Source organism: Thermobia domestica, chromosome 17 (assembly GCF_964235325.1).
Source record: "Thermobia domestica chromosome 17, izTheDome1.hap1.1, whole genome shotgun sequence".
Classification (NCBI taxonomy): domain Eukaryota; kingdom Metazoa; phylum Arthropoda; class Insecta; order Zygentoma; family Lepismatidae; genus Thermobia; species Thermobia domestica.
Genome location: NC_137470.1, coordinates 165,593,448 through 165,615,742, shown reverse-complemented (window position 1 = coordinate 165,615,742; position 22,295 = coordinate 165,593,448). Strand labels below are relative to the sequence as shown.

The window sequence follows — 22,295 nt, the reverse complement described above, 5'->3', positions numbered from 1 at the left end:
TGAGTTGTGGAAATATTGAAAGACTTATGACTCAACTTTGTACAATCTTACATGTTCGTAGATAGTGTTTATTATCTCTAGTCCAGAAAGAATAAATCTTAAAAGCCACGATTTTAGGTATGCTACTTCATCATGAACAACGAAGGGGAGGGGAAAAGTACTCGCACTCAGAAAGGCCTAAACATTACAAATGAAGACCACAAGGGAAAAACAAAAGTAAGTCAAGAAATGGTCGAAAATGAGTTAACAGCAGAATTATATAGCCTGCAAGGTGTAGTTTGCATCGACTAAATACCACAGTGTGAAGGGCATTAGTCACTTCAAAATTTAATGCTAAAGATTTTGCCTACAGTTGATTGATTGATTTTGCGTCCCTTTCAGCAGCGAGGCTGTATGAGACGTGGACCTACTGATTAATGTGGAATCTGACCCCTAAGAGCTCCCGCAGGGAATCGAACCCGGGTCTCCCACGCCTTCGCCTACAGTTGAACAATGAGGTAAGTCAGTGGAAAACGGAATTTGTTTAAAATTATATAAAAAAAACTGACTTGCCTTCGTTTTCCCCTGTAGTCTTCAAATACAATCTCATTGTGTCTTTTTTTTTTTTTTTTTTTTTTTTTTTTGCACACCTGCTGAGGAAAGATGGTAATCCTTTTTATAGAATTGAATATCGAACTTCAATCTCAATATATCAGTTTGCATCTTTATTTCTCTTTCATCTTTATTTCTTGATTTTTCTTCTACACCTGTTAAAAATTTTAAATGAAAACTTGTTTTTCACCTTCAATGATAAGGAATTTGTTTGTGCCAAAGACAAGACTGGTTTTCATATCAACACTGTGAAAACTAACTAAATGGAACACGTATTCACTACTGTAGGAGAATTGAGTTCCTGCACTTGACAACAATCAAACAATTCATGCTGGGATTTGTATGACTATTTGCTTTAGCCCTGTCCATATGACCTTAAACTAATGCGACCTAAACATGATTTATGAATGTAGTATTCGAATAGTAAATTTAACTACCATCATCATGAAGTATGTTTCTAACAAGAAATACTTATTTTAAATAATTGTTATAACAGATTTTGCTGTCCCTTGAAACTTGCGGCCCCGTGCAAATGCACATATTGCTCATATGGTACACCCAACCCTGCTTATTTCACAAGAAGTTATTATTTAAAAATAAACGAGTACCTATCCCAGTTTTTCTAAACATTCCGCATATACGGGAGGAAGGAGTAATTTAAAATAAGATTTGTAACTAAAATTTTCCCCACAAAAATCAAATTGCTCCAATCTGCGAAAAGTACTAAATCTTGAAACTTAAATTATCTTCTGCTTATTAGTATTTTTCTATACTTACTTGGTTCGTGGGTTTTCTCCAAATGTGCAGATAGTTTATTGTTATTTATTTACTTATTTATTTTTACAGCGCATTGGCATCCCTGGTCTTTACTAATAATACTTATAGTACGCGACAAAACATAACCAATTTTTTCCTCGAAGGTCAAGATCTAAGGGTTTACTTGTCCCTACCATAAATCCTTCATTGTAACTAGATGCCGGCGTTGCCGCTCCAACTCAGGTAGAAAAGTATAAAGCTCTCAGTATGGCTAACCCCATTACGGTTATCATAGTAGCCCGAGCCCGTGCAGACCTCTAAACACATCACCCCACAGAAATGAGTGCGATAAGTCCAGGCCTTCTGAAGGCTGTTGCGCCAGGAATTTAGTTATCATTATTATTATTGCTAATAATAATATGTAATATTAGTAATAGGCTTAATAAAGATTCTGCCTGTTTATCTGCTCTGCTTGTAAGTATATTATTTCTAACTTTAAGATATAGTTATACAGGTCAATATATAATTGATCAGTTTCTTTCTAATGTGATTCGTCACGTCTATAAAAACTGGACAAACTACAAATTAGGATACTATACACAGGAAATTAATAATGATAGCTTTATTACTCAGATATTAACCTGCATACATTAATACATATGAGGATTTAGGTACTTAATAGAATGCTTTTTAATCATTTCTTTTTTTAAGAGAAAAAGTTTTAAATTGTCATTATAGACAGATGGCCTGTCGAATAATAATAATAATAATAATAATAATAATAATAATAATAATAATAATAATAATAAATGTTTTCCCAGGTCATTGAACAAAGTTATCGTGTTTTGCAAAATATTTTTGATGGAGACAAATATCATGTTGTCATCGAGATAGGTCAATCGTCCTCAGAAACTGAGGAAAACGAAAACGAGGACATGTTTTGAACTCTTAAAGTGTTAAGTTCCAATTGTTTATTTTATCTATTTATGTGAGAATTTTCAAAATAATGTTCAATCAGGTCTGATATAGTGCTTTATGTGAGATTGATTCTAAGTTGCATGAAAGGCATAAGCAAATAATAATAATAATAATAATAATAATAACATTTATAAAAGACTAACATTAGTGCATCACGCTAACTCCTAATAGTAAATCACGTTGATGCTCATTTCAATAATATAATGCAATAATTTAGATTTGAGCATTTATATTTATGTATCCGCAAGTTCGTTGGTCGGCTAACTAAAAAAAAGAAAGAAAAAAGAAAAAAAGTGTATGCAAACAATTAGAGCTCTTACGTATTGACTTTAACCTATAATTAGTGCTTGAACTTTTCGGGTAAACTGTACCCGCCCGATACCCATTGCGTTTGGTTTACTCGATCCTTAGACCTGATAAACCCGTTTGACCCGTGTTTGACCTGTTTGGACCGTTTGACCCGATAGACTCGTTATGAGTTCGTACATAATAATTAGAACAATTTGTGTTATCATAATAAAGTGAAACAACACATCATTTACAATAATGACAGACTAAGCTTGTTTTCATAAAATCGGGATTATCAGGTCATCCCTATTCATACGGTTCAATCGGGCAAACCCGATTCATACGGGTAAAAATACAATATCGGTACAACGTGCGGTCCAGGATCTATTCTATTTTCCGAGCATTACCGAAAATGCACAGTAGCCCGAAAAAGCTCGGACGTAAAAACTATCATATTATTATTATTATTATTATTATTATTATTATTATTATTATTATTATTATTATTATAGTATTAATAGGAGAGAAAATTACTTGTTGAATGACCTGTAGACCCCTACGTATTTTATCCCTATTTTAAATGGTTATTCTGGTTTTATGTATCTGTTTATTGGTTTGCAACACTCAGGAAGAATAGTACGAGACTTCATTGTTTACCCTGGCGACAGGGAGAGCGGCTAAGCTTTTGTAATACCAACAACCAACATCCAACAGGTTGACAAACCGCACGTGGCCGCTTTCAACCATATGACAGTTTTACTGCTGATAAGAAAACTTGGTTTAGCTTTGAAAACCACTATACTAATAATACTTTTACATTTCCAAAATTATATATTGTTGATAGAAAAGGCTGAAATTATCACTATTTCAACTTTTCTTCTTCTGCACATTTCCAACAAGACATTTGGCTACGCTCAGAAAAAAAAAAAGAGTAAAATTCTGTTTGACAGTAAGGGAATATTAAGCCTATATATGAAGTTCGAGAACGGTACGCTAAACGGAATACTTTGTCAAACACTGCAAATACAGAAGGTCCAGGTGCCAGTGAACATAATCCCATCGGTTGCGAAACGTCGAGAACATCTAGAACTGCCCCAATGAGAGAAAGATAAATTTGAATAGTAAGAAAGACGATGCAGAATCTGGCAATGATGTTTCCATCGCTTCTGGTTCTTTAGATCTGTCTGAAGTCTTGGAAAGGATGCTCTTGACAACACAACCTCTGAATAATGCACAAAAAGTGACTGACTGGACCGAGACTCGAACCCAGGACCTCTGGCATACCGTGCCAATGCATTAACCACTAAGCCACCTAGTCCGCTTCTCAGAACAGTCACACTCTCGAAGTCGGTGTGCTCAAGGTCCCGGGTTTGAGTCCCGGTCCAGTCAGTCACTTTTCACTCTTTGTGCGTTATAGAATTCACTTCTACAGATGATCTGGTGTGTTAAAAAATCGGTTGTTTCCTCTTTCATTAATATCTACAACCTGGGAATGTTTATTTCTGCCGTGAGAAGTCGGAATGTAAACCCTGTAAGTAATGTGTTCCGTGCGCACTGTGTCACTGTTGGCCTTACCTTGATTATTCTTCATATGATAAAAACGCTTACGTTTGTACCTTTTATTCTCAAGAGTCTTAAACATAATAAGATAATTTCCATATTTCAGTTTTGAATGCGTAGATCTGTGTTTTTCCTTACATTAACATTTAGGCTATAATTAGCCTATTTATTTCTTCACACTCTGTGCTGTAATAAAACTGCATATGGACGCCAGGCTCATTTCCTAGAGAATTATAAAGAATTATAGAGAATTATAAATCAGGTAGAACTGAGGGAATTCGGCTCTTTTTTTTTAAACATTGTTTCATATTGCTTCTCTATTTTCCAAGCCCCCAGTTTTGAAAGGGTTTCTCAAAATGGTAAAATTCAAAACTTAGTGTACTGTTTTGAATATGCTTTCGGGAATATATAGATAAAAGTGTAAATTTTCATATGACATATCAAAAGTATTCAGTCACCAACTTCTCGATTGATTGTGGAAAAGCAAAAAGTGTTCCATATTACCAATTTCTCCCCTATTATTAAAAAGTTCTTTTTAAAATGTACAAACAAGTTATTTGATTAGCATTGTATATTGTGAAACTAGGTTTAAAATGTTAAAAAGGACCAAGACACTGCTGAGTTTCAAGATATTTATTGTCTCTTATTTTAGAAGATCAAGAGTATATCTATATGAAAAGTATATTTAAAATTTACCGCAGACATCAATTTTGTGACTGCTTAACACCATAGACAGGCATATCCAGTTCTAAAATTTATAATACTAAGTGTTTCTTTACTTATTTCTAGAGTAAACATAAAATTTGATTCAGAAGCTCAAAGTTTTGGAACTCTATACATAACATATATTACACATCTAGTTTGTACTCAAGCTACTATTATCTACTATTATTATAGAGATAGATAGATAGGTAGAAAGAGAGAGAGAGAGAGAGAGGCGAGAGATAGTAGATGGATAGGCTTTTTTTTTTTTTTTTTTTTTTTTTTTTTTTTTTTTTTTTACCGGATACCACAAGTGGCAAGTGCGGACCTGAACAGCATCGTAATACAAGATGGTATGACCAAATTAGGTAGTACTACGAATATCTCGGAAACGAATTATCAAGGTAGATGGTTGTCAAAAGCTATTGGAAAGGCTTTAATCTAGTAAAGGATCAATAATTCTTGATAATGGTATGTATGTGTTTCAAATACAAATAACCCTCACCACTACAGTTATGTGAACTAAGTTCTCATTCTTGATATCCGAGCATTTGAGATTAACAAATAAACGCTTATACTTTGTTTTGAGAGATCATATAGCTGTAACAATTTCTGAAAACAAAGATAGTTTAAGTAAAATTTACTGTTCCTGGGCATAATTGGGTTAAATTTGTTATGTCCGGGTATAACAAACGGTTCTAGCGAACCAGCTGAATAGCACCGCTGCCCGATTCTACAACTGTAATAACGCAACTGAGGCAAACGGGAAATGCACATCTAGTGAACCGGCTAAATAGCATCACTGATTATGAAGTTCTTTTCAATCATGAAATCAAGTTTTTTGTTTGTGTTATATTTTGTGACGAAACGTTTAAAAATATTACCAAAAGGGAATAAATTTCCTAATTTGAGTTTTAAAATTGACTGATATAACTACAATATTCTGTGCTAATTATCGTTAATTTATTTTGCATTTATTTAGCTGATCTATATTTTATGATAAGAAATTGTGAGCCTTATACAGAGTCGTTCTGACGTGTGATTAGTGCTATACTAAAGAGTTCGACTACCATGTTTCCTACAGTAATCAAGCCTTTAATATGACGCTCATCACACGTCAAAACGACTCTGCATAAGGCGGTGTAGTATTGCCTTACAGTTGTGTGACAACATTATCAAGATTTAAAGATACAAGAAGTTTTAATTGAAACAAGTACGAGACTTATAAATACATTTTTCTTTTACAATATTACTAAATGTCAACACAATCTGTCAACATAAGTAATTATGGTTTGTTGTGTTACTTTATCTAGATCCAAGTTCCAACTTTTTTCTAGATCAACATACAAAAAAGGTACATTACAATTACCATAGTGCCATACAATTATTTATATTCTCTTACCAAGACAAAAATACCCAAGTGTATTCTCACTAAATCTGTACTGAACAAAGGGTCTATCCTTTTGCAATGATGTGTAGAGACTTTGGGGGTGATGGCTGAAATCCCATTCAAATGTAGAAGAGACTATGTAGATTCTATATTTCAAAAGCAAATTGCCCTAAAGTGGATGGAACATAGTCAAAAAGCACGAAATTCACCTTAAATGTAGAGGAAATTATGTCGATTCTATATTCTGAAAGCAAATTGTTCTAAAATGGATGGATGGAACATTGTCAAAAAGCGCGAAACGTTAACATTAATGCCAGTGAAAAATCAATGAAAATCAAATAATTCCTCTACTTATCTCAAAAACCAAAAGAGGGAGATTGTTAAAATTCAGGTTAAATATAGAACAGACTATGTAGATTCTACATTCAGGAAAGAAATTGCCCTAAAATGGATGGAAAATAGTAAAAAATCGCGAAAGTCAATGGAAAATGAACGAAACAAAATGAAGTCGTCCACATATCTCAAAACTATAATAAGGAGATGGCTAATTGAAAGCTTACAGGAAAAACATAATGAAAAGCTTAACAACAATATATAGCAGGTAAGGTAAATATGGATAGAACATTGTCAAAAGTCAAGTTGTTTCAGTGAAATTAATAATAATGATAAAGTATCGAATTACCCAGGGCGCCTTACGCGCAAGTTACGTGCTTGAAATATCTCACATCTGGATTTGTAATTTCTAGACTAGATTTAGCACGCAACGTAACTTTTGATCTGATCACGTGATACACTCTGGTCCTTATGGCAAACCGGACAGGCTCTTTACTATATATAAACACAATCTTACAACAATTATAGTTTGTTGTATTGCTCTACCTTGACCGAAATTCCAATCCTTTTTAGATCAACATATTAAAATAAAGTGCATTACAATCACCATAGTACTATACAATTATTTATATTATCTTACCATGAAAAAAATACATATCTAATTGTATTCTCAGTGGTTCTATACTGAACAAATTTCTCATCATTTCACTAGAATATGAAAAGTTTTCTAGAGTGATCAGTTATGCTGATATTTTAATTAAACGCTGGGAATGAAAGTGTTTAATGACCAGCTAATTGCTAACAGTGCTTTGAATCTAAACAAGACCTACCAAGTAAGTCTCAGTTAATCGATGTTTTATTTATTTATTTATTTATTTATATGTTTATATCATTGGTAGATCTTATTATGAAAATACGTACGATAGATTATTGTACAAGATCTATTCATTTTTCAACGGATAACATTTCAAATTCTAAAAATTCGTGTTGCTAGTTTTCTAATTTACAACAAACTTATAGTTCATGTATATACCTAATACTAACAACTCTCCTGTCACCTTTGTTTTCTGCTTCACAAACAGTTTACTTGAGCTACACAAACAGTTTACATGAAGTCATGTTTTCTACATGAAAATAATTTATACATACACAAAACAACAGAATTCATCCATGATCGTATTTCTTAAGAAGTGATTCGAAGTCTTATGACTATAATCAACATTTTATTTAATCAAATTTTACATCAAGAAAAATTGTGTTATTTTAAAGTTTTCAATTTTTTTCTAGCAAGGAATTTTTCACCAAATTATGTCTTGTAAGGCTCAATTAACCGGTCAGGATTTGAGCTTTTAAGAGACCATATCAAAGGATATTGGAGTTAGTATTTCTAGAAATATTCAAACTTTGGTACAAGATTAGTTAAGGTATTTACTTAAAGCTACATTATTTTGATTGCATTTCCCAGTTGATTTTAGTAAATCAATAAAATTAATACATATTTTGTGCCTTAAGAAAATACTTTGACCTTGTAACTCACTAAAAAAACTAGATTAAGCTCCATTAGAACTTGATAGAAATAAACTAAATAAGAAATAACTGAAATAAAACGGACATGAGTAATTAAGTAGCATGCATAGAATTTCTTCAAAGGAGGGTTAAAGCTCTCAAATTGATATTGTTTCCGTTTTTTTTTTTTTTTTTTTTTTTTTTTTTTTTTAACGCATCTTTACTTTTTCATAATACCTTGTCCAAAACTAGGGAACATTTCTCTTTGCGTATGCCACTGTGGTAACTCACCAATACGTATGCTTGAAGCTACAAAAAGATTTCACTATAGCCTGGAGGAATCCTATAGGCTCCCATATTTCCCAGAGGAGCAGATAAGCATGTGAAACGCAGCTCGTTTAGGCGTTGGCGCACTTTTTTGATGTATCTTCTTAATCTTCTCTGCCTGAATATGTCCGCTCTTTGTTTAAGTCTTTGTATTAATCTCTTCCTACGAGCCAGTCGCTGTCGTATTTTTCTCGGCATGGGCCCCTTCATCTCCAGATATCTTCGCTTCTTCTCACCAACCGGTTGGAAATAGCCATTTTCACGGAACGGCTCTTCGTAAATGGTTTCCAGCTCCTCACAGCACGGACGACTGAAGTCTGGATCCAGATACACTTTGAGGATCTCTGAATATCTGTTCACTAAGAACTTTTCAGTAAGAGTTATCAAATGGTTCGTACATCTGAAAATGTTGGAGTCTTTTGCCTTGCCACCATCGCTTAAAAGAAAAAAATTGCATAAAATTAAAAACTTCCAAACTTTAAGATAGCGTATAAATTATATATAATATACAATGGTTTTGCTAACTATATTAAAAAATCCTGAAAATGCGGTTCGTGAGGAAAGTCAAACCTATAAAATTTAAAATGTTGTCTCTTAAAACTAAAGAAAACAGGAGTGTACAACAATTATTATTAAAAGAGTATTAGATAACTTGTCTTCCCATAGTTTGAAGAAATAAAACACTTTTAGTAGTATGACTTTTCTCACGAGCCGTCTCTGTGACAGACTGAGTCAAAAGATACAGTTTGTACAGTCAGGGACAAAGTTCTTTCCGTTTGGGAAAATTTATTTTAGGAATAACGGTAGAACGTATACAGTTTCACCGAGTTTCGAGACTGGATTGTACAGACAATTACATTCTTTTTAATTTACTGAAAACTACTCAAATTGTGCTTCCGTTCTGAAGTATTCAACTGGGACAGTTATGACAATGGTATGGGAAGAAGTTTTAAAGACTATTCATGTACAAGTCTGGTTCAAGTGTTTAGTAAACTATTGATAAAATAACTGCTAGAGAGGAAAGAAAATCTCTTGAGAAATGAAACTGAACAGTGTTTAGGAATATAACATAAGGTTGTTACTAGTGTGATAGATTACATTCAACATAAGATAAATTTTACATATTAAATTCATAGCTTGACTGTTCATAACATTGAAAGTATTATGTATTCTTCACCACATTAAATATCACAACTCATTTTTTTATATCAAGAAATAACATGCATACAGGACAGCACCAATACTATTAATATATATCTATATTATACGAATGAAAAAAAAAACTTGTCTATCATAACGAGAAATGGCTCAACCGTTTGAAAGGAATTTTTTGAGCACAGGTAATACATGCCTCGAACTGGGTTATCCTAAGGGAGAAGAGAGAGTCCAAATTGCGTGCCAATAATAGAGAATCTCATGTTAGGAAGACAAAACTTTGTATATAAATTTCCTATTGAAAACGAGTGGGTATGTGTTCAAGGGATTTTAGAAATTTCACTTTTAAAGAGAGAAAAGGAGAATCTCTCTGTCTCTCAATATTTAAGAATAACATCAAGGTCTCATAACCACAGCAAAACAGATAAGCCGTTTGAAATGATGTCTTTTATCATAACGGATTTAGCAATTTGCTCCAGTCGGGTTTTTATCATGTTACATTCGTTAACATTGTGTATCATAAGAGAAAGATGGGTTTAAAAGGTACGCGAGCCATAAAATATCTTATGAGCTTACTATGTTAGAGAGGCGAAACTCCGTATATAAACACCTTATTAAAGAAATCGTGAGCACATGCTCCATCGTCTTCAAAAATTCCATTTTTAAGGTAAAACGAGGGCAACTTTCAAATATTTGTTCAATATATAAAACTGACATTAATATTGTCTGTCCAATTATTACGAGAAAACGGGGAAACCTTTACAATGAAATTTGAAGATGTTTAGTACTTACTAGCAAATGGTCAGCTGGCACCCACTGGGAATTTGACCAAACTTGAATACAAAGTCTGGTCAACCGAGCCCAAATATAACATTGTTGATAGAAGTACGCACGCGGACAGAAGTAATGAGAATTTGAAGTTTGGCATTGGAAGTCAATGAAAAAAGGATTTGACGCTTACAAAAAACAAATAAAGTAAAATAAAAAATAAACTTTTTAGAGGTTTCAACACATGAACATCTGATTAACAGATTACTCACCCAAGCCGCTCGGCTATTTATTTATTCATTCATTCATTCTTCTATTCATTCATGTCGTACATTATTGGTCAGAGACCAGTACATAGGACTTGTCAAATAATAAGAAGACATTTCAATATAATTGATATTGCATTAATTTACAAACTATCGCCCAAGTATTCATTAATATCGTAATACATTTTGTTACACAAAAAATTAAATAGTTCATTTTTGAAATTCAGCATGCTTTTGATATCCTTCAAATAACTTGGGAGATTATTAAAAAACTTAGCGGACATAGGAAGGACACTTCTTTACGTGCACGCATAGTTTTGGTATGCTGTGAATATGTTACTCTTTTGTCGTACGCGTGTCTAAACAGCACAGCTGTGCTATAATTATTTTTGACCGATTAAAGGTGCATCAAAATTTGTTTTTTTTTTTTAATTGGCATTCAACGTTGAACCTCAATTCAAACCTCCACAACTTTCAATCGTGTACACTTCAATATGAAATTTTGTGTTTATGTATAAGTGTCCATTCTCTAGACAGAATGCAAGTTTGCCAGCTGACCATTTTTTAGCTATCTCGCCGGGTTTTTATCATGTTACTTTCAATACAATACATATTCTAAGCTGAGAAAAAAGGATTAAAAATGAACGCCAAAAACAATACAGTATCCCACGAACCTTTCATCATAGGAAGATGAAACTTGGCATATAAATTAACTTGGATGAAACTTGGCATTATTATTAAAATGTGTGATACATGCTTTATCGCGTTCGAAAATTGCGCCTCTGGCTGAGAAAGGAGGCAATTGCTACAATATCTTAATTTCCGATTTTGTAGTCATAAACTGGCCAAAGTAAGGAAACGTTTTAACTATTTGACATGAATCTTCAACATAAAACTTGAATTGACTTAAGTTTTCATCATTTTGGTTTGATTGAAATACGTATCCTATTGGGGGAAGGCGTTTAAATACATCACAAATAATATTTCCAAGTTTTTTCTTCCTTTTGGAAGAACGAGAATTTCAACTAGCTTGTGTATGGCTTTTCAACGTTTAACCAGTTAATATTTTTAAAGGCATTGTTTCTTGCAATATATTTCATAAAGTTTAGAATACATTGAAGGATGTTTCGCCCTATATTAGGAAACTAGATGCACAATTTTTGGAAATTGAAAATCCGAAGTTTAATTATGGGTCACGATGGTTCAGAGAGAAGTCAGTTTTTATATCCCGATTTATGACTTTAATCTGTTTTTGGGTTTACGCAGAAGTTGCTCCATGCATAATTTTTAGATTAATTACAACACTTCACGAATCACAAACAGTTTCTTTCCTCAATCTTATGACCTTTAAGACTGATGAGTTGGTTAGTTGAGAGTTTGGCGTCCCCTTCAGCACCGAGACTATATGAGATATGGACCTACAGCTTATCGTGAGATCTCGAAGCAAATGAGCTCTCACAAGGAATGGAACCCAAGTCTCGCACATCGAGCTGTAAGACTGAGAGTATACTTTGATGCTTCCACATCATCGTTGTAACAATTACTTTAAGTTCATTATACAAATATACATTTGCCATTGTCTTCCTCAGCATAAAGATCATAACCATAAAATGTTACTTTAAAAAAAATCTTATACGAATGTTTCCAAATGGATTATACAGTTCCAAGATACATATTGTCTTTCCACACGGGAACAATGCTAGATTATTGATCATACTATTTTTAAATAGTGGACGAATTTTTTTTCCAGCATACTGAAATTTGTAATAGCGTCACACAAATAGAATATAACTAATATATTTTTTCCTATTCGCTTTATGGTTTCTCAGCAGCCCAGTATTTTATTGGCGTATCAGAATTTTGTTTAAAAACTTCATAGTTAAAACAGAGATAAGACACGGATTTCAAAGAACGCCTGAGGTAATATTGTTTTGCTCTCTCGTCCCATAGCGTTCAGTGGTGACTCACTGAACAAGTTGCAAAGGAGAAAACAATAAATCGACAGTCTCACACCTAAATCAAGTTCACACTTGTCATTTTTTTTAAAAGAAGGAAGGAAATATGATTATTTGTATATGTGAATAGTAACTTGTTTCTCTACAAAAATAAGAATAATAGCTCCCATAATAATGAAACATAATTTCAATAAATACATCAATACATGATATTACTCCTTAACAGACGCCTTTGCATCCATTCATTCAGTGGAATATTTCGTCCTTGGTTTAATTGTTGTCAGCAAAGATGCCTAGAACTAGATGCTCTTTAAAGTGACAAGAATTTTGATTTATAAAAAACAGGACGTATATGATCTATCGACCGCTGATTCCCATATTGCATTGGGCGTCAGCAATACTTTCAAGAAACAAAATACCCAAGTAATGCACTCAAAAATTTTAATCACTCAAGAATATCTCAAAGTTTCAGTCATGGCCTAAAACGACATAAAATGAAACTACTATGTTTAATTTCCCATGGTTACGTCCTTTAGGTTAAAGGAGAAAGGTGATTAAAGAAAGTGATTAATTGTAAAATTTACTTTTGTGCTCTCCTCGGGAATCGAAGCCGGCACCATTTGCACCGAAGCAACACACACTGGTCACTAGAGAAATAGGGTGAACTGCATGTCCTAAAAATTCCCAATGAATGTTGGCACGAAAAATAGTTCTAGGAAAGAGCTAAGAATTTGCCCTTATCATTTATATTTTAAATAACACTTACGAGCCACTTTCTTGATTTTTGTTTAAAAATGGGACGTTTAGGTGTCCCGTTTGAGAATCAGAAAAAAAGCTGGACGTCTGAATACCTTAGGCCCTTAGATTTGACTACCACTCAAAAAGGCGTGATTATTGTTCATGCTGCTAATGGTCAAAAAGTTGTTTCTTATTACTCTAGATTTTGGTTGTGGTCCCAGAACTGTGAGGAAGTAGCTAAATCGTCATGCAGAGTAGGGAGACCAGAAAATGGACTATTCCAAAACCTATTAATGGAACACCGCAGGCTACATCAGCTGTTCAAATTCTAGTTGAAGAAGAACGGAACTATACTTTGTGTCATAAATCTGTCTTCAAAGCAAAAGCAGTTGTATTAGCATGATAATACGAGTTATTAAGGTTACGGTTTATTGCAGCTGGACTTCATCACTCACGTCAAGAGAGCGTCCATGTCCTGTCGAATTCACTTCCAGTCCAGATAAACTATGAAAATCATTTTCTTTTTAACGAAAGCTATCATAAGATATATTTTCTAAATTGCAAGGAGAAAATTAAATTCATTGCCCCATCCCGGATTGATTCTATACCCAAGTGTTGGATGTGATTGGAAATCTTCCTATATTCCACAAACACCGAATACTTGTTTACGAAAGTTATAGTGGTATGGTGGTAAAGTTATGTTTTTTGATTGGTAAAATAAATATACCCATTATTCTTTACGGACTTTAACTGCATCTAGGGGGAATCCTTGGAAATCTCAAACAATATATGCGTTATGTTACTAAGAATCAAATATATATTTGACGAAAAGTACCGTGAAACAGATTCATTTTTTTTTCATTGCAATTCAGCTTTAAATTTTTGACAGACTTTTATTCCATGCAGAGTGTGATTGGGAAGCCTTAAAGAAAGGATATGCCATATTGCGTCAAAATTAAATTATTTTTGTGAAAGTTATCAAAGATATTATTTTCTTATATTATTTCAATAATGAAACTTGGAGAACTTTACCCTTTTTACAAACTTATCCTTGACCGTTTTCAACTGTAACCATTAGAGATAATTGGAATATTCTAAAGAAAATATTTCGTACGTTTTAGCGAGTAATAAATAAGTTGTCTAGTTCCTACCAGAAAATTATTTTCTATATGTGAAAATTTGCAACATTGGGGAGATTTTATTCCCTTTTCCACCTTTATTCATGATAGAAACTTGCAATGTCAAACAATAAGGTTGTTTAGAAAGATTGGAGAAAAGCACATACCAATTTTGATTAAAATCGAATAAACTTTACGAGAATAATAGTGAAACAGAAAAAAATAGATGGACAGAGACACAAATGCTGATTGAGTCAAGTGATAGAAACTCGTTACGTTCAAGTACGTGTGTATTTAGTTTTGGATGTAAACTTATATGTATAGTTTATTAATTTAAGAAACATCTAAAACATCCTTACTTTTGATGTAGAATTATATTTACTTCCTTATGTTATTGCTTTAGCAAAAAAGTACGAAAAGTCTAATAGAATGAAAGCAGATCTAAATAATACATTTTATAGCTATTCTTTCCACGAAAAAAAAAAAAGTGTACTTCGTGAAGATTTGTAGACTTATAAGACCGATACTCACTATAAAAAATATTTACGTGCAATATTCCTGCGATAAAATTTAAATATTGAATTGACATTTATATTTCTACTGTGTGGGACTTACCATATAACAGTTTTTTCTGTTTTCTTTCCTTTTTACATTATTGTGTTATGTGTTGGGTAAACTATTTGCAAACGTAATATATTTTCTTTTTCTTTTATCAAGATACACAGCTTTAAAAGTTTTAATATGGCCCATCAATGGCTTAAGTGAACTGATTTTCCCATACTTTCCATTACTACAAGGGACAAAATATACTAGCGTACAAACAAGAAAAGCAGTTTTTATTGTGACAGATAATATCTATTTGGACTAAGGTTCTGTCATCCCACTTTTATTAAAATGCTGTCCCAAAGAGGAGAGGTAATTTCAATGTGTGCCAAAAGTGGAGTATCTCACAAACTCCGTATGTTGTTAGGGGATGAAACTTTGTGTATAAACTCCTTATTAAGAAAAAGGGGACACGTGCCCCAACGTTTTCGGAAATTCTGCTTTCAAAAGGAAGAAGGACAATGTCCTGTTTTTTTTTTTTTATCAATACATCAAAAATTACATCAACGATGTCTGTCTCATAATCATGGGGAAATGGGTGATACATTTGAAATATTTCTCGATTGAGTTAGCACGTAGCTCAGGCTCGTTTTTATCGTGGCTCCGGTCGCCCCCTTAAAATGAAAATTTTCAAGAACGGTGAATCATTTGTCCCCTTATTTTTAATGAGGAAGGTATATACCGAATTTAATCTTCCTACCTTGGCAGGCTCGTGAGCATGGGCGGAGTTGTGGGGGGTATGGCAACTTTTTGATACAAAATAAAAATGCCACCTATAAAATGGCCACCTACCAAGACCTCCGAGATCGACCCAAAGGTCTGCCCCCCAGCATACAATTCCTAGCTCCGCCTATGCTCATGAGATACTGTATTTTTTCATAAATTTTCAACCCCTCCTACTTCTCTTAGAATACGACCTTCAATCCTAGTAACACTATAAAAACTTAGCTCAAGGCAAGCACTAACTATGTTCTAAAACTCATTTTAAACTCTTCAACCATTTCCCCGTGATGCGATCACAAAGAACGGGCAACATCGCTTTCAATGTGAAGAAAGAAATACATTATAGGAAATGACCCTATCTTTTCCCTTAAAACGTGAATTTTTAAAAACTGGTACACCAGTCCGTTTATTTTAAATAAATAGTTTATGTACAGTACCTTGTTAGGATCATAAAATGAGGGCTGAACTTGAATTGTCAGTACTCATCTTAGTCACGCAAAAACTATGGATCAGACACTAATGTCGGTCATTTTGGACATTTTATTGTTCATCCCTTGTCGCTCCCATGTTGATGTGGGCTAAACTTGGATTTAAATGGAATCAGAAAATGTCACTATTCATCTCAGAAATCCCGAAAACTATGAATTCTACAATAATATTCGTATAGGTTTCCATTGTTTTTAAATACCACACCCATCCTTAAATGTGCTAAAGGTAGTATTTAGAACCGTGTTTACACTCACCTCTACTGGGGGATAATTTTTTACTTAAGCGGCATTTGGAGTGTCACTATTCATTTCAGCGACACTCATAATTATAGATTCGATACTTACATCTGTCGTTTTCGCTTATGTTTAAATGTCACCCTATCCCCACCGCCAGGGGGTGTTAATGGTGTCTTAGCTCCCTGAGAGCTGATGTTGGACTTCATCGAGAGTGTCACTATTCATAACCACGAAAATTATGAATTCGACGCCAATATCAGTCTTTTTCGATTATTTATACATATTTACCCTTCCCAACCCCTCAGAGATGTCGTACCTCGCGGATATTTGTTTATAGCTTGTAAGTCATATGTGTATCAAGTTCGGTTGAATCTGCTCCAGACATTCCAGGGTTATGTTGCAACATACTAATACATTTTTATAAAGAGAGGGTATAGAAAATTGTGTCGAGGAATTTGAAGCTTAAAATATACAAAACGATGATCATGCCTATTGTGATGTATGGTTGCGAACCATGGTCGCTGACTCTGAGGGAAGAACGTGTACTGAAGCTATTTGAGAACAAGATCCTGAGACGAATGTTTGGAACCAAGAGGAACGGGAATGGAGAATGGCGGAAACTTCATAACGAGGAACTACATATGTTATACTGTTTACCAAACATTGTTAGGGTCATCAAAGCTAGGAGGCTCAGGTGGGCAGGTCATGTAGCTACAATAGAAACGCTTTCAAAGTTTTAACTGGAAGCCCAATTGAAAAACGTCCATTAGGAAGACGTAGGCATAGATGGGAAGACAATATTATGATGGATCTCGCTGAAATTGGAAGACAAAATAGGAATTGTATCCAGTTGACAAAGGACGAAATTTAATGAAGAGGTTTTGTGAACGCTGCATTGAACCCCCGGGTTCCATAGACCATAGAGTGAGTTACTTAGTTAGTTTATGTACCTAGTTTCATCTTCCTAACTTGACATCAGAAACTAAATTTTCACACATACATTTTGAACCACTACTCCCCTCTTAGGAGACACATTTTAATCAAAGTAACTTGATGAAAACCAAATTCGAGGTAGTAGATAATTATGTCTAAAAATTCATTTCAAACGGTTCAGACGTTTTCTCGTGTTGTGATCACAAACAACACACACACACACACACACTTACTAGCGCGTCTTCTCTACAAAAGAACATAGATGCTATACGAGAACCATGCCATTTATTGAGCTGAAGAGGATGCCGAAACATACCCTCATTAAATTCTTCATTATAATACTAACAAGATGACAGTACATAGTATATAATTAATGAGATATAGCTTAAAATTAATTTTAATTCCTAAATTTAAATTCCTATTTAACTAAACTATAAGTCCAAAAGTAGGGCATATAGTGTCGGTAAATCAACGATACAGGAAAGTGATTTGAAATTCTTCGTATAACTTTATACCTTTAATACTATCTTCAGAAACATTAAGATCAAAGCTTTCTTGGTACAAACTTTTGCAACACTATTGAAAATGAAATAAAAATGAAATCTTTAAGTTTTACTACCCATGTTTATGCCGGCTAGACTAAAGGAGACGGTAATGATGAAAAATGAATGAAGTGGCGGAATGAAGAAAGTGGGAGGAAACGGGAGAACTCCGAAAAATCCACGCAAACGGTGTTTATTCACTACAAAATTCACTTGGCGCGAGCTGGGATCGAACCAAGGACACCAGGCACCAGAGGTGAACGCTTGAAAATGAAATGAGTAGTAAGGTATAACGTCATAAGAATAATTTCAAATTGCTTTCCTGTAAAATTAAAAACATACAGATACGCCTTACGTGGATTTACCAACGATATCTGTCCATGGATTACATCAACCTAAACAAAATAACGACAACGAGTAAGTTTTGTTTCACAGACTTCCAACCTATGAGAATTCAATATTCAAACTTAATATATCCATAACTACTCGTTGCAATATATGAAGAAGAACAAAGAAAGAACCTGTTCCCAGTACTGATATTCTAAACTTATAACAACCATTTATATATAAACACCCTATATGCCGACAACGTTTGTGAGATGATTCCTGACACCAAGATAAGGCAAAAAGCATAGACCAACCTGGGAGCACAAGTGCTTCCTTTCGGAGTTACAGTCTGCCCAAAACATGAAAAAACAAACTTTAAATATCTATAGCTCCAAAACTGTGGGACCTACTGTAGTCGGGTCAAGACTTCACTTAGGAACTTCTATGTATCCTATCCAAATATCCATGTTTCACAATTCTGCGGTACTTCCCAACGATTTTTATAGAGGTAGTTGGTGAGTACTTCAAATTGTATCCCCATAGCCAAACTCCCTCTATAAAAATTGTTGCGTGAGAACCTTAGGATTCTGAAACGTGGACTTTTGAATAGGGAACATATTAGTTCCTAAGTGAAGTCTGAATCCGACTAGGGTAGTGCTCATAGTTTTGGAGCTATGCGCCTTTAAAGTACATTTTTTTCATGTCTTCGACAGCGTGTAACTCCGAAAGGAAGCATTGGTGCACCCAGGTTGGTCTTCACTTTTTGTCTTATCTTGGTGTCAGGAATCACCTCCCAAACGTTGTCGGTGTTGTTTTGAAACATCTTGTATATATATATAGAGAGAGAGAGCGCGCAAAAGAGAGAGAGAGAGAGAGAGAGAGAGAGATAGTAGATGGATATGGATAGGTACAGAGATAGACATAACTCTCTTAGGAAGCAAAAGCAAGCCATACAAGGTAGACAAAAGGAAATTTTTTACTGGTTACCACAAGTGACAAGTAGGGATCTACACAGCACCCTAATACAAAGTGGTGTGACCAAACTAGGTAGCGCTGCGAACAACTTGGAAACGAATTATCCCGGATTAGATGGTTGTCGAAAAGTATTGGTAAGACCTTAATCCAGCAATGGATCGACAATTCTTGATAATGGTATATATGAGTATCAAAAATAAATATGCCTCATCACTACACTCATGTGGTCACAGTTCTCATTCTTGATATCTGAGCATTTGAAAATGAAATCTTTGAGTTTTACGTCCCACAGTTATGCCGGTTAGGCTAAAGAAGACAGTGATGATGAGAAATGAATGAAATGGTGGAATGAAGAAAGTGGGAGGAAACGGGAGAACCCCGAAGAAACCCGAGCAGACGGTATTTGTCCACTACAAAGTTCACTTTGCGTGAGCTGGGATCGAACCAGGGACCCCATGCATCAGAGGTGAGCGCTCTACCAGTGAGCCACTGCAGCCCCTTATCTGAGCATTTGATATTAAGATATAAATACTTATACTTTGTTCTGAAAGATCACATATTTAACCCTGTAGATGTAAGAATTTCTAAACACAAAGATAGTTAAAATAAAATATACCGTGCCTGGTATAACTGGGTAAAATTTACTGTTATGTCTGGTTATAACAAACAGTTCTATGAACTCAAAAATTTTAACAACCGTTTGTACCGAACGGGTTTGAACCGGCTGAACAGTAGTTCCTTGGCTCCTGAATCTATACCAAAAAGCCAAATTACTCGGTGTCCCTTACTCTTTTTGTTCTATAGCGATAAAAGTTGAAACCGGAAATCGTTAATTTGAACTAATTCCAATTTGAATAGAGGGATAAGGAAGTAGATAGAACCTACTCTCAGGAAGCTGAAACGATTGCAAAAGACTGTATCTCGATATCTCATACCGTTATTGCTTTACGGAAATCAGTATTAAAACCGGAAGTAGCAGTAATTTTTACCACTTCCGGTTTTGGTAGTGTTGCGGGTTATAATGGTATGATCTCTTGAGATCCCGAATCGATTGCAGAAAACCGTTTGTCGTTATATTTTACCACTTCTGTTCTATAACGATAAATGTTGAAACCGGAAACGGTTAATTTTAACTACTTCCGAACTGAATAGGAGGTTAAAAAAGGAGGTAGAACATACTGTTGGGAATCTGAATCGATGACAGAAAAGCGCATCTCGATATCTCCTATCGTTCTTGCTTTATTGAAATTCGTATTGAAACCGGAAGTGATAGTAAATTTGAACAACTTTTTGTTTTTGTAGAGTCGTGATAGCCACGATACGTTCCCTTGACACGATGAATCGTTTCCCAAAGGCCGCCTCTCACTATCTGTTATAGGCTTTGTTCTACGGCGAAAAATGTTGAAACAGGAAATGACAAATTTGAGCCACTTCTGGTTTGAATAGAAAGTTAACGGAGGAGATGGAACCTATTCTTGAGACACTGAATCGATTACAAGAAACTACATCTTGATATCGTTTACCGTTCTTGTTCTGATACTTCTCGATTGACGGACGGGCGGACAAAGCCATTCTATAAAAGATACAGTTAAAGAATGGACGGACAAAGCCATTCCGACACTTATGCATAGCATAGCTTGGAAGTCAAAAAAATCGAACTTTTGTAGCACTGAAAGGTACAACTCTTGGTGGCAATAATAGTTAATAGCTTTTTTATTATGACGAAAGAAATTCTTATTTATTTATCCACTGTATATGTGACAACTACAGTGTTAACTAGCAGATTGTTCTTTGTCTTTTGTTCTTTGTTCTTTGTCCCAACAGTGACATACTTACACTTAACACGTACACAACTTGTGATTTGAATTTTTAAATTTTAGACTCAGGAAACTTACTTTTATAACTATACTTAGGAAATATTTGACAGAGTTTTGAATATCTGATATTATCCCTTTCTTTTGATCTATGTATTTTTTTTTTCACACACCAGACAGCAGCCATCTTAAGTAGACTGGCTGACGACATTTTAAAACCAGGCTATTAAATGATCTGCTGCGTCATACAGCTAAAAGCTATGTTATAGTGACCACGGCATCATTAAATGTTAAATTACCTAAAAATTAGAGTTACCTTATTGTCATTTTTCACAAGCGAAGTAAAAATAACTTCCAGGCCTAAGTCACTTCGTACGCTAATGAAATTTAAAGCCAGACGTCACGTCTGCAGTTCCCACGGTAACGACAACTGGCAGGAAGTGACGTACGACTTGGTCAACCATTTTGAAGGCATATGAACGAAATAAAAATGTAATTGTTTGCACGGTAAAAAAATATATGCTTAGAATATTTTTTTTCAGTTAGGAAACAATATCACCAATTATTGAGATGGGTACGGTTTTTTTTTTTTTTTTTTTTTTTTTTTTTTTTTTTTTTTTTGTAAAACTAACATATTGCAATGAGGCAGGATATTCAACAACTACTTACCGCATTACGCTCATATTCAGTGGTGCTATTCAGCCGGTTTTCATCGGTTTGCTAGAACAGGTTGTTAAAATATTTAAAGTTTGCAGAACAGATTGTTGTACCCAGAAATAACAGTAAATTTTACCCAGTTATACCCAGGAAAGTAAATTTTAGTTTAACTTTGTTTTTAGAAATTCTTACAGCTACAGGGTCAAACATATGATCTCTCAGAACAAGGTATAAACGTTTATTTCTTAATATCAAATGCTCAGATATGAAGAATGAGAACTGGGATCACCTGAGGGTAGTGCTGAGGGTTATTTATATTTGAAACGCATACATACCATTATCAATAATCGCTCGATCCATTGCTGGATTTAGGTTTATCCAATATTTTTTGACAAGCATTTTGGATAATTCGTTTCCAAAATATTCGCAGTGCTACCTAATTTCGTGACATCACCTTGTATTAAAAAGCTGTGTGGGTCTCTACTGGTCACTTGTGATATCCAGTAAAAAAATTCTTTTGTCTACCTTGTATAGTTTGTTTCTTTGTTTCCTAAGAGAGTTCTCT

General features: G+C 34.3%; 1 protein-coding gene across 1 annotated transcript; it reads right to left on the bottom strand.

Annotated features, from left to right (window-relative positions):
• Positions 1-4,791: 4,791 nt before the first annotated feature.
• On the bottom strand, positions 4,792-21,529 carry LOC145674470 (uncharacterized). Its single transcript, XM_081744581.1, has 2 exons — positions 21,390-21,529; positions 4,792-8,867 (listed from the first exon to the last, which is right to left on the bottom strand). The coding sequence occupies exons 1-2, from the start codon at positions 21,398-21,400 to the stop codon at positions 8,414-8,416; spliced, it is 465 nt and encodes a 154-aa protein (XP_081600707.1). The 5' UTR covers positions 21,401-21,529; the 3' UTR covers positions 4,792-8,413.
• Between the last annotated feature and the right edge of the window lie 766 nt (positions 21,530-22,295).